This window comes from Aspergillus affinis (genome assembly GCF_023601865.1).
Source record: "Aspergillus affinis strain CMG 70 chromosome Unknown NODE_4_length_623078_cov_86_301200, whole genome shotgun sequence".
NCBI lineage: Eukaryota > Fungi > Ascomycota > Eurotiomycetes > Eurotiales > Aspergillaceae > Aspergillus > Aspergillus affinis.
The window spans coordinates 35,452-48,252 of record NW_026515785.1 but is presented as its reverse complement, the minus strand read 5'-3'; the positions used below and the strand labels follow the sequence as shown (position 1 = coordinate 48,252).

The following is a 12,801-nucleotide window of genomic DNA, read 5'->3' as shown; positions in this document are numbered from 1 at the left end:
AGGCCGCTCACTGTCATTGACAGAGAATAAACCATCACATCTTATGGCGCATCCAATCTTACAAGATGGCATACGCTTCAGAATCGGCCCTGCCCATCCTCGCCCAGTCTCTTGTAACACCGCCAGAATCCGGAATTGAGATTGACTCAGAAAATAATATCGAGCCACGGGACTTAAAACCTCGGTCAGGCACATGGAGTCTCCAAGATGATATTGACTCAGGCTTTCAAGATCATCCCAATGGAATATTTCAAACTGGCACCGTCATCGGGATCTCCACTTTGCGTAGTCAACAGAGGAATGGCAACGTCGATGATTTGACGGGCCAGGTAAGATTCACCTCATATTCAGACTGATATTGGATGCTAATGTACTCGCAGCTTCCTCGTCACCTTCTCTCTGCGTACTTGCACAAACAACCAAAATCACCCACCCCGCTCCCACGGGCAATGATAATCCATCCGGCTACTTATGAAGGCTTCTCTCCAAGAAATCTTTTTTCATCACTCCTAGCACCGTCACAGAAACCTCAATTCACCCGCGAGGATGCAATCACTTGTTTGGACTCAGTCCAGCTCTTCCCTGTATATGACGTTGCTGCTGCCGTGCAGGCAATTTCGGAGATCTCGGACATGCTCGATAGATCTCGAGACGAACGGGCTCGAAGGCAAAGCTCCGGACAGTCTTCAGAGCATAGCGGTTCCTCCGTTTTGCTCATCGTTGCTGGGCTGGACACGCTTGCTGAGGCCGCAGTTCGTGCCTCGAATACCGTTCGAGGAGCGGCGATTCTGACAACCGCGTTACGCTCTCTGACTCACTTATCGCGGGTACATAGCTCATTCCTGTCCGTGATGCTGGTCAATACCAACGGACTTGGGTCTTTTGGTACATTCGCCAACGCTCCTAATTATATGCAACAAAGTAACCCCCGAAAAGACTATCAAGACGATGGCATTCACTCTATCTTTCATACGTCGGAGAGTCCTTTGCTACCCAGTCTGCTGATGCGGACGCTAGATCAAGGCATTGATACGCACCTGTTACTGTCGATGACCACAACCGCTACTGTAGTCGAAGTCATAAAGGATCGAGTTGGAGAGGGTGTTGGGAACTGGTGTATCTGGGACAGACGAGCGAAACGATGACTCCCCCCATGAGTCCCTTACAACTATGCAGAGCATTGACTCGAGGCGTTTGCAGAACAAAATTTCAGATTCGATATTGTACAAGTCATCTATCAAAGCTCAACCGGTTGTCTTACAAAAAAAGAAAGCCATCTGAAAATGCGCCAACCTTATGCAATAATGGGTGTTAATATCACAGTCAAAAAAAAAAAAAAAAAGAAAAGAAAAAAAAAAAAAAAACAAACCATACCAACTCCAGTGAAAGATCCCTGGTGACTTTTCTTCTTCGGCTTTCCTTGTTTTTGCCATTTCCATGCAGAATAGGGTATCAATCAAACAGCTCACTTCCGCCATCCTCCGGGGAAAGAGAAAACAAAGAAAGGAAAGAAAATAAAATAATTAGAGAAATATTGTCGTCGACCTCAATGTACATGCGGCAAGGAGGCAAAGTGAGGTTGGCGTCACTGACCACCATTCTGGGCATTGTCTGTCTCGGCCCACATCCTCAGAACCGCTCTTTCCACAACATTTTGAGCCTCTTTCTCGCATCTAGTGAGATCCTGGGTCAGAGTATTTTCCTCGAAGAGAAGTTCCTGCTGCTGGATCTTGACCCATTGCTTATGCCTTTCGCAGCGCTTTTTCGTACACACTCCTCGCGTAGTGTTTGCCATGTCATTGTCATCGGTGTCCATTGTCGTATCGCCGTCGGCATCAGTGGCATCGGGATAGCTTGACGCCAATAATTCAGGCGTGCCGTCCTGGAGCGCTTTCGCCCCAGCTTCGGAAAGTCTCCATTCGTCGAACTCCTCGTCGGACCAGGCGAGGCGAGTATCAAATCCGCAGATGTCCTTCCATCCGCCCTTGGGGTCTGTCTGCTTCAATTTTTCGACGATGCTTTTCGACCGTTGACGGACAAGGGTCAGGAATGTGTTACGCGCATTGAGCATGTCCTTGCGATGGTGCAGCTCGTCACGCCATTTGCGCAACTCCTCGATTTTGGCAGCCTCGTCGGGGGAATAGGTAAGGCGCTTCGGATCTGGATCCACGTCCAACCCGAGCTTCTTCTTGGGCTTTGTCTCGCCCTCGGGATTTCCTTCCTTCCCCTTTTCTTCCCTTTCTTCTTCTTCTTCCGGTGGAGGTGTTATAATGCGTTCGCCGAGTTTGCGGAATTCGCTCGCGGAGGAAGCACCCGTTACGAGTGCCTTCAGTTCGCCAGCGGTAAGGATGCCGCCTCTGCTGCCAAGTTCTTCTGGAATCCCATTCCTCTGGCCGTTAATGGCCGTAGTTCCGTTTTCGACAAGAACACCGTTGGTCTGGGGCTCGGCCTCTTGACTATCTCGCAAGCGACTTGATCCATTGATTGTATTCCGTCCGTTGGTGACAGCCTTTAGTGGCCCTTTACTCAATGACACACCAAGTTGTTTTGTTCGGGTAAGCATGAATTCACGGCCATGTTCGTCGGTGCAGTATTTGCTGGGATTGTTCGTGTATATGCGGGCGGGTTTTCGACAGTCGGGCAATCGGCACATCGGCTTCCACGTGGTCCATCCTAGACCCTTCTCCTTGCAATTGGGACCTAATTCGCAGTCAGTTGAGAACGGGGCTGGATGACAAGCTGATATCGGATTTCGATGAAACTTACATATATACTTTTCAATCAATTCGGCATCTCTCGGGTCAATTTTCACGCACTTTCCATGAAACCAATCATCGCACTCGCCGTCACAGGCAATCATCCAAGTATGGTTATCAGGTTTGCGGCAAATGCAGAACAGCTCGTTCTCATCCACCGAATCATCGTCGTCCTCTTCTTGTTGCACCGCAGGCTTCTTCCTGCCCTTCTTTTTGGGTTCGGGGACTGGAGATCCAGCCACGGACGTGGAGCCACGTTTCTTTGCAGCCGGGGGTTTGCTACCACGAGCTGACGAAGGCGTATTGGACCGGCCACCATCGACACTCTCGTTGTCTATGTCATTGAGTTTGCGCTTCTTGGTTGTCGGCTTCCTTCCGACACCCTTTTTGGTGGCGCCAGTGGCTGACTTTCTACCGGTCGCTTGTTTAGTAGAGTTTGCCGGCGACGATCGATCGGATAACGAAGACGCTCTGGAAGCTCCCCCGTGTTTGAGGTTGGCGATCTTTTTTGGGGTCGGATGCTCCCCGGGCAAGTCCGTGCCGTCAAGCTGGCCAAGAGTCGACCGCTCCTCGACATCTTCATCCAAAGGGACCTTGTCCAAGACCATTGCTGAAGGTTCTGTTTTAACCGGAGGTCCGGGTGTGTTTCGATTCCCTGCGGCTGTAGACCCTTCGCCAGCGCCGGGTATATTTTCGTAAAGGCTAAGCCAGGTTTGTACGTTCCCAGATAACCCGCCAACTCCTCCACCGAGATTTTCCGATACCCTGAATTGTCGGTGGATTTTGTTCGCCCTTCCGAAGCCGAAGAAGCCGCAGTGTCGCCAGCCAAGAATCCCCACGACTTGATCGTCGCTCACAATGACATTTGAAAGTGTCATGTTGTTATGCACCAGGTCCAAACTTTCGCCTTCGCCTTTGTCCTTGAACAATATTTCTTTCTCTGTATCCTGAATATCGGGCGGCAGTTGCGAGTTCAGTCCGCTGCAAACGTAAGAAGGGCTCTCGGGCGGGGAATCAGTGTCTCGTAGGCGTTCCAGAATGCGGCGACATTGCTGCTTGAACATGTTAATTTGCTCGTCGCTCAGATATCTCCACGCGACCTCCAGCGAAACACCCGGTACCCGGGATTCCACAGACACGTTTCTCCCGTCAATGGTACCGTAGAAATATATGACCGGCACAGCAACATTGATCTCCCTGAGCGCATCTTCCGCCTTTCTCGCCGCGCTCAACTCGTTTGCGTTGACATAGGAGTATTTTTCAGCCGCGGCGTCAAGGGCGGGCTCGGCGTCCACTCTGATGATCACATTACCGACCGCGAAGGCCTCACGCGACCCGGGTACATTCAAGGAGTTTTCCGATGTCCAGGAAGATCTGACGAAATTCTCCCAGTACGAAGATGCGCTCGGATCCGACTGGTACCAATGGTCGTAGCGGGGGATAAAATCATCGTCACGTCGGTGATAACGGCCGTACTGGGGACTTTGCTTCAGAAAAGGGTCATCTTTGGGGATGTTTTCGGGGATGGTCTCGTAGGGGTTAAAAGTTGTTGAATCATCGACGCCTTTGTTCCCCTGGCTGGGATCAGCGGGGTCATTCGTATCGCCAGCCATCGCAGTGCGGCTTTGTCTTCTGAGGTTTTTGCGACGCCAAAATCAGGTCGCCTGGATTGTTAACAGGTGGACGCGAAAATAAGCCCCAGACTAGTCTCCAAGACGGGTCAGTCGATACCGAGTGAAAAAAAAGTCTGCAGAGGCGGATATGATTATGTGGTCAACGTCGGTCGCTTTGAATGTAACGGAGACATCATGGGATGACCAGGAGAGGCGATGAGTGCTTCCAGCGGCAGCAGCGCGCACTCCAAAGCCGACCTGCACACGGTATCAAGACCCTCACAGGATTCAGGAGGGAGCGATCGAGCGAAATTGGCAGATGCGTTGTTTGGGTATCGCCAGGACCGGGCTCTGCGACGGCAAAAGTTGTTCGGAGGTGAAGGCGAAATCAGATGCAAGACCCCCGATGCGAAATGGCAATGACGCGGTGTTCTGGAGATCAAAGTTGCGAGTTATCTGAATAAAAACACAAGGAATCATTCGAAATCCAATTCCCAACGACCGGAACGTCCTGGAACTTGTAGACGACGCGCCTGGCAGGATGCAACTCGCGGTCGGTCGCGGAGATTCATTTCAGGATTTGCCGGTTCTGCCGCGGATTTAGACAAAGGCGGTGTCGACTTAACTCCGATCGTGGTCTTGACGGTCTTTCGGCTTTCAACAGTCAACATCCATCATTCTACGAGCATAAACACCGGAGGGAGAGCATTGCATCCCAGCGGGTTATGCGGTGAGAAAGCGCTCCGTATGATATTATCTAACGTGTTTCATGTCTAAGTCGGTCTACTTTGGAGAAATTCACTCAGTTCTCGTGGCCTTCGTGAAAATCATCAGCCTTGGGGCAATAGCCGGACCCCATAGATATCAAATAACCTCCCCGTCTCTCCTTGCTGCGAAGCCTGCGGTAGACGACCGAAACCGACCCTGGACCCCATATCCCCTGCAGTATACAGTCATGCAACCCATCATCATTCCCGGTACTTGATAACCAGAGTTGATATATGCAAGCCGTAAAGGCGCCATCGCTTCAACCACCAAGTCCTTAAGGAATATGTTTTAATCAAGATGGCCCTCACTTAATCTCAGCCGCTCGAGAACCCAGAAATCGATGTGAATACTGGATAGGAGGTTTTTGAATTTGGGGGAATCGTGTGGCAAAAAAGGTTTATTTTTGGCGGCCACATGGCACATGGGGCGATGCATGGTGGTCAACGGTGACACGGAGTATACTAGGTATATACTCCTCCGTGCCGTGATTCCACAGGATCCTGACGGAGTGGTCCCGGTGACAAGAGCTCGGGCAGGTCGGCAGGATGACTAGAGTGACCCTTATTCCTGAAACCTAGTCCAGGTATATCGGAGTGAGAAGAGTGCGGAATATTTCCATTGTTCAGGCTACATAGTTATTCAGCCCCGGCAACATGCATTGTGGGGGTATCGTCACTACGGTGATGTCAAACAGCAGCATGAAGGGGCCAAAAGAATCAAGAATAATTATAGTAATACGGAGTAGGGACACGGCGGATCTCAAGCCTTAATCGGCAATCCCCTGTCAAAGTGCTCACGGAACAAACGGCGCAAAGCTTCTGATCCTGCAAGGGCCTTCGTACCCATACGGAGTACACCGCAGTATACATTAGTATACTCGGAGGAGTGGGGAGATTGTCATGGAGTATAAACTTCTCGAGCTTTTGCAGAAACGGGTTTGGGGCCTAAGGTTGCAGGCCTCCACCGCGACCCTTTGCGGGGATTGACTTCCTAGCGCGTTTCCCCTTGCCGTCCCTCTTTGCTCTGACCGTTGATCCTCTCTCTCCGTCGCCTACTCCGACTTCCCCGAGACATTTGACTCGGACTCGAGTCCTGTTACGATGATTATGCATCATACATCATCACGATAAAGTTGCCACTTGTCAGCAAATAGACTGTGCACTTGTGCAGTAAGCACAAGCCATCAGCCTCTAGCAGGTTGCGACTAACAAATTAAATTTGGACCGTCTTTTTTTCGCATTTCATCCTCCCCTGGACTGGATCTGATAAGGGGCGAATAAGTTGGCTGGGAAAGAGCCGACCAGTGTTGGTGATCTACGCCCTAATCGTGGAAAATACTTTTATTGAACCTCACAACTACCTACAGCCACTACTTCCCTGTACCGGCTGCACCCGCAGACGGAGTATCGGTACGGAACAGGAAAACGCATGGCCACGGTTTGATTGGCTTTGTAACGGTTTAATCAAACTCAGCCTCGGGGTGGATGGGCCCAAGGCCCCAAAGCCACCAGTCAAGCCGGCAACTCGACATCAAGAGCCAAGACTGACAAATCTCCACTGGAACCAAAATCATCCCAAAGTCCCTCGGCGGCGCGACGCTAACTGCTAAGAGACGACTAAGAGCTTAGAGGCGCTGGCTAATTCGGCAAGCCCGTACCGCATCCTCAGCTCCTCGTCGACAATTCGTCCAAGTCCATGCCCTTTCACGCCCATATTATGACGGCCACGCCTCATCTCATCAATTGCAGGACCGGTTCCTCTTAGTAAGATGGTGGCCATTCTTACAGTACTTGCTTAGCCCGCCCCCGATCGCAAAGTGGATGGCGAACAAGCAAAATTCTTCACCTTGACCATAAATTGGGGTTATCGATCAGGTGGGGATGTTCCAGTCGGGGCCAACCAGATACCTCTCGAAGATTCCCGGACCTTAATTCCAATCCGACGGCGGACTTCCGGTTGTGTTCCCACTTCCAAGGTTTTCCTTTCCCCGTGGTGATTCAGCCGGTGGGGTGAGATTTGAGAGGTTCTATTCGACTCGGGCTAAATCTCCCGGGTCTCACATCGTATCTTGATTTGATGGTTCTCGTCCCCCGGATACATGGCACCCTCCGGCCCTGTGAAGTCAGAGTCAGACTTCTCCAAATTTCTCGCCCTGAACCGCAGGATTGAAAGGTGAAACGCAGATCAATCCCCTCCCACAGGGTGGCAGTGGGCACAGACTACGGAGTCAACTACGAACTGCTAATCCAGCTGCTAGACCCTAGTGGTCTTAGTGTCCCTTAGTATAGTACTTGGCTACTCATGCCCATCTCGGCTGCCAAAGCCATCTTCTCGGAACCCGTGCGGACTCTGGGTACCAGTCATTTGGATATCCATTATCCGCCCTCTCAAGCCATCATCATCTACCGGTCTACTCCTAGATCGAGGCTATAATTAGGCTAACTGAACTGCTAGTCTCTCTGTGTGAAACACCTAACCAACTTGGAGACTCTCCGCTGTCTGCTGTCCGCGCACCTGCACGCCCAGTGCCCACACCTGCAAAATATCGCCCACTCCGAGTCCTTTGAGCAGAAGCTACTCGATTGCTCCTTGGGCATAACATAATTTATTACTGAATCCTTTTATTACCCACCATCCATTATCTGTCGGTTTTCAAGGGGTGGAGACTTGCATTGCTGGTCCGATCATCTGGATTTATGCTCTGCACGTTCCCAAGCTATCCATCTGACTCCGTACTCCGTTCCTATCTTCTTTAAAGTCGTTTTCAACGTTAAGCAAAACGGTTTTCAGTGTATTTTATGGTCATGACTTATACTGGCAACCTCTGATCATTGTTGAATTTCTATCTCTCAAGAAGGCCCTACGAGTGCGATTGACTTGAAGCGCAAAACGTGGATCTACTCTCCTTCCCCTAAGCCTTCATTGCCCCAAACCAGCGACAGAGCATGTCGAATGAGAGCGACGCCAAAGGTTCGAATCAAGCCGCTCCGGAGTCATCGCAAATGCGGTGGCAATTTATCGATGCATCCAACAACAGTCGGAGCAATCTGACGCAAGTCAAACGACATGTGATGCAAGAGTATATGCGGCAAAAGCGCAATGTCGATGACAGCGAACAAGATGATCAAGAGCCCACGAAACCCGACAAAGAAACCCGGCAGCAAACCCGCCGCCGGTCGAGGAAGCCCCAATCTTCAGCCAAAAGTCCTAGTGAAAAAGCGAAGAAAGGGAAAAATAAAGGCAAAGAGCGAAGCGACTCTAAGCACCAGCCTGCGCAGAGCGATAGAGGCTCAGCTGTTCGGACCCAGACATCGGATGATGATAAGGTTGTGGAGGAGATCGAACGGCATTTTGTTACAAAGCCGACAGGTCAAGCTTTGAAGCTACCATACAGGGGAGCGACTCCTTCAGCTCCTGGACTGGCGGTCCCCCCTGAACTCCTAGAGCAGTACGCTCTAAATGACCAGAGCAGTATATCAGAACATAGCAATGGAACACCTCTTTCCTCGGCCCCAACGTCTCCCTTCAACCTCGGTCTTTCCCCTAAGACCATCCTCAGCGCCGCTCGAACGGATCCGTTCAATTGTCTTCCCATGGAATTGGGTCTTGAAGGCCAAAGATTGTTCGATTTCTACGTGAATGAGATGCCCGCCTGTTCATATGGCTCACATTTTCGATCACAGAAGGCTCATAATTGGTACACGGCCGTTTTTGTTCCGGAAGGCATGAAAGGGCCGGTGGCATTTCAAAATACTGTTCTTGTCCACGCAGCCAACACATGGGCGTGGGTTCGGAATGAAGAGGAGACTGATTATACCTTAGCCCATCGCAATCGATCAATTTCTATGCTTCGAGATCACATGGCAAAGCATCCCGGGGATATCTCTGACCAGGCCATCATAGCCTGTCTCAGCGCCGCAGGGCTTGAGGACTTCGATCCTCGACCGGGGCGCAAACCAGTAAGCTGGGTACACATGCGAGCCGCAAGAGAAATGATTCGTGCGCGGGGGGGACCAGCTGCCTTTGAGGGGACGCGGTTGGGCATGTTGATCAATTGGCAAGACTATATTCTATCCGGCTATGAAACCAACGGATCGAGCTTCTTCTTTGAACACAACCCTCTTCCACAAAGACTGCCCGAGCACGGTCAATCACCAGACCCGAACTCTTCTCCATTTTTCTCATCACCATCTCCTTCTCACTCGATACCCTCAATATCCACTGAAAGCACAACCCGTATGCCCGGGCTTGGGTTCGCCGAAGCAGCTCTCCCTCAGCAGTATTTTTCGCCCGCTGATGAGCTTCAGCATCAGTGTGATGAGTTCATCTATTTTCTTAAACGTTGCGAACAACTCGCTTTTCAACATCAAGGCGTCTATAGTGGTTCCGTGCCGTCGACGCGACGCGCCGCATTCCAACAAAATTCACTCCTCTATCAAATCATCGCTGCACCGCCTGGAATACGATTCACGGCGTCGGGGAACCGTAAGCAGTTTGTTGCACGCTTGGTCGTCCTCATTTTGCTGAATGCAGGCCTCTGGGACTATCGATACTCCATACAACACAGCGAAACCTTCCTACAGACTCTTCAGCTAGCTATACTGGATAGCGAGGTCGATGTCAGTGGTTCGGTTGAGGCGCTGCTCCAAATAATGCTCGAGTGTAACGATGGGAGTGTCACTGTAGGGGATCCTCTATTCCTTGCTACATCTCTGGGCGTTGAAGGCTTCCCTGACTTCACGCAATATTCGGCGACTGCTCAGACTGCGTTTAGCCGGCCTTGGTTCGCGGGTCGGATGCTCAAAGTTGCGAAGCGACTCAGCTTAGACTCTTGGCTGAGCATTCATGATTTTCTTTTCTCGTGCCTGACCCTACAGCCTATGGTCGGGTGGGTAGCGTTATGGCAGGGGGCGCTCCGAAAGGAAATCCTCAGCGCGCCGCTCACGAGCTATATCATGCCAGCGCTTGTGGCACGATGACTTTCATAATGTTATTAGGAGAACTTCTTCCGTCATTTGCTTTTCGTCTTCTTTCGCTCCTCTCTCTCCCCTCTTCCCTCTCCCTCTCCCTCTGTTTCTCTTTCTATTTCTCTCTCTTTTCTGCTCTATCTCATTAGCCTGGATCTTATTTTGGGAACAAGATTCTTTAATACCCATTGTATACAAATTGCTGTAGGATATGGCGTCGATTGGATATGATAGAATGCTATAGCGTGATGTACAGTTGCATGGACTGGCGGATTTAGGATTTGCTTTTAGTTTATTTCCATTCTTTTGGTTCGAGCCATTTCTTGACACTTTCACTAAAAAATACATTTTTGGCAAATTTTGGGGTTGCTATCTACCATCTCATACTGAACTCTTACACGTCATACATGTCCAATTAAGAATCACCTAAATCTTGGACCTCCCAGCCATGCAACTCTTTGACCTGTCGCCTTCAGCACTCGAAGGCGCAAAATTGAGTTGCGAGTCTTGCGAGTCAGAAGTGAAAACCTGCTCGACTTCTTCCAGAGACTTGCCCGCTGTTTCGGGGTAGAAAAACCACACGATGATGGCGGCGGCCCAGTTGAACGCAAAAAAACAGTAGAAATAGTTGAATCCGATACTGGTCCTGGCAATTGGGGAACACTGGGCGAAGACCAAATTCAGACTCCAGTTCGTGGCGGTGGCTAGCGAGGAGCCTCGAGCGCGGATGGCTGTCGGGAAGATTTCGGACTGGTAGATCCAGGAAATGAGGCCGATGCTGGTGAAGAAAAAGGAGAAAACGAAGAACATGGCGATGGCGGCACGCACGGCGTTCGGGTTGGCCGAAGGGTCCGCGAAGCCGTTGTTAGCCTGAGCCAGCGCTGCCTCGACGCACATCGTGACCCCCATTCCCAGCAGAGATGGGATCAACAACTTGCGACGGGGCACGTGGTCAATGAAGAGCATGAATACGCAGTTCCAGAATTGCGCCAGTGCGCCCCAAATGCCCTGGATCATGAGTGGCGTGGGATCCTTCAGGCCCAGGGTCTTGTACAGACCGGGATTATAATTCTGGATCACGTTGGTCCCCGAGCACTGCGTGAAAGCTTGCAGTCCGCAGGCAAGTAGCACGCGGCGACGCCATGTGGCCCGGGTGCACAGCAGCTGCCGCCACGAGCGAACGCCCCGGTGTTGCTCTTCGGCGATGCTCTCGCTAATCTCGGCGAACTCCAACTCGACCAGATCGGCGTTCGAACGATCGCGATTGAGGTGCAGCCGGGCGAGAACATCGCGTCCTTTTTCGGCCCGACCCTTTTCAATCAGCCAGCGGGGGGATTCGGGCAGGAACCAGACACCTGCGACAAGGATGACAGCCGGCAAGGTCTGGAGCGCCAGGGGAAAGCGCCAGGTAAAATCGCCGCTGTGATGGAGAGAGCAACCGTATCCCGTCCACTGCGCGACCACCACCCCCATGCCAATCATCCATTGCTGCATCGAACCCAAAAACCCACGAATTCGAGGCGGAGATACCTCGCTCTGGTCATGGGGGTTAGACTCAGCTCTGGTGAAAACGTTGTGGATGTGGGGCGAATCGACATACGCAATAAACCGGAATGATTGAGGACATCAGACCAATCGCCACCCCAGCGATCAAACGGCCAGCAATCAGCATGGCGACGTTAGTGGCACCGGCCTGCAATGCCGCTCCTAGAGAAGCCAGGATTCCGCCAACGAACATGCCAGGACGGCGTCCAAATGGATCGGAGAGATAGGAAGCGAAGACGGAGCCCAGAATTGCGCCTCCTTTATGGGAACCAGATTCGTTAGACGAGGGGACCTGATTGAAGAATCGGCAAAAAAAAAAAAAAAAAAAAAAAAAAAACCCAATGCACTGACCATTGTAGGAGGCCACTATGCCTCCTATAGCAGCATCAGACGGATGATTGAAGCGATCTAAAAAGGCCGTCTGTTCCAGCGTCGACGAAATGACGCCGGAGTCATAACCGAACAGGAACGATCCCAGGGTTGCAAAGACACAACACAAAGTGACCAGCAGGAACGCCATGATGGATGAGAAGAGAACAAAAAAAGAAAACAAGAATGAAAGGAAGGAAAGACAATCGAACTATTCAATGATACATGACGAAACGGATTGAATGCATAGGGGCCCAGACAGTTTATCTACCAGACAAGACCGGGGCCAAAAAAGACTCCGTGAGGTGTTTTGAAGGAACGGAGAAGGATAAAGAAGTGATTGACAAGGCCTGAATAATGGACGTCTAAACGACTACTAAACCACTAACCATCGAGCCAAGACGCAGCGCGGAATTGGGTCCATGGAGGACTTCGTATAGAGGCAGCTTACTCATGCATGCATCAGCCCTGTCATCCACGGACATCCTTCCAGGCGTCTTCTAGTCAATTCCCCTCCGGCGGATCGGATTCCTTCTCATCTTTCGTCTTTCATCTTTCATCTGACCTGCATCGTGATCCCTGGTCTCTTGTTATCTCGCTTAATCGGTCTGACTTGTCTTGGATGACTGATGCTTCTCTAATTCTTACTCTCTCTCTCCCGGTCTCTACTCCTTTTCATCGCTCCTCTCTCAGTCTTCATCCCCTTCCAGTTCTTCCCCACTTCCTGTTCCTCTCGCCCTCCACTCGGCGACTGAGACCGAACACCAATAATCCGTCAGCCAG

At 51.1% G+C, this 12,801-nt stretch overlaps 4 protein-coding genes across 4 annotated transcripts; 2 read left to right on the top strand and 2 right to left on the bottom strand.

Moving 5' to 3' along the window:
- Positions 1-65: 65 nt before the first annotated feature.
- Positions 66-1,145, top strand: KD926_007899 (uncharacterized protein; the record flags this gene model as incomplete). The annotated part of the gene is made up of 2 exons (XM_053102319.1): positions 66-329; positions 381-1,145. The coding sequence occupies 2 exons, from the start codon at positions 66-68 to the stop codon at positions 1,143-1,145; spliced, it is 1,029 nt and encodes a 342-aa protein (XP_052960465.1).
- A 440-nt stretch (positions 1,146-1,585) lies between these two features.
- On the bottom strand, positions 1,586-4,369 carry KD926_007898 (putative PHD transcription factor; the record flags this gene model as incomplete). The annotated part of the gene is made up of 2 exons (XM_053102308.1): positions 1,586-2,700; positions 2,767-4,369. The coding sequence occupies 2 exons, from the start codon at positions 4,367-4,369 to the stop codon at positions 1,586-1,588; spliced, it is 2,718 nt and encodes a 905-aa protein (XP_052960464.1).
- A 3,713-nt stretch (positions 4,370-8,082) lies between these two features.
- KD926_007897 (sigma-70 region 2 family protein) lies at positions 8,083-10,116 on the top strand (the record flags this gene model as incomplete). Its single annotated transcript, XM_053102297.1, has 1 exon — positions 8,083-10,116. The coding sequence occupies one exon, from the start codon at positions 8,083-8,085 to the stop codon at positions 10,114-10,116; it is 2,034 nt and encodes a 677-aa protein (XP_052960463.1).
- A 414-nt stretch (positions 10,117-10,530) lies between these two features.
- On the bottom strand, positions 10,531-12,169 carry KD926_007896 (sugar porter family MFS transporter; the record flags this gene model as incomplete). Its single annotated transcript, XM_053102285.1, has 3 exons — positions 10,531-11,640; positions 11,705-11,907; positions 12,001-12,169. 3 exons carry the CDS (start codon positions 12,167-12,169, stop codon positions 10,531-10,533), a joined length of 1,482 nt encoding a protein of 493 aa, XP_052960462.1.
- Positions 12,170-12,801: the final 632 nt, after the last annotated feature.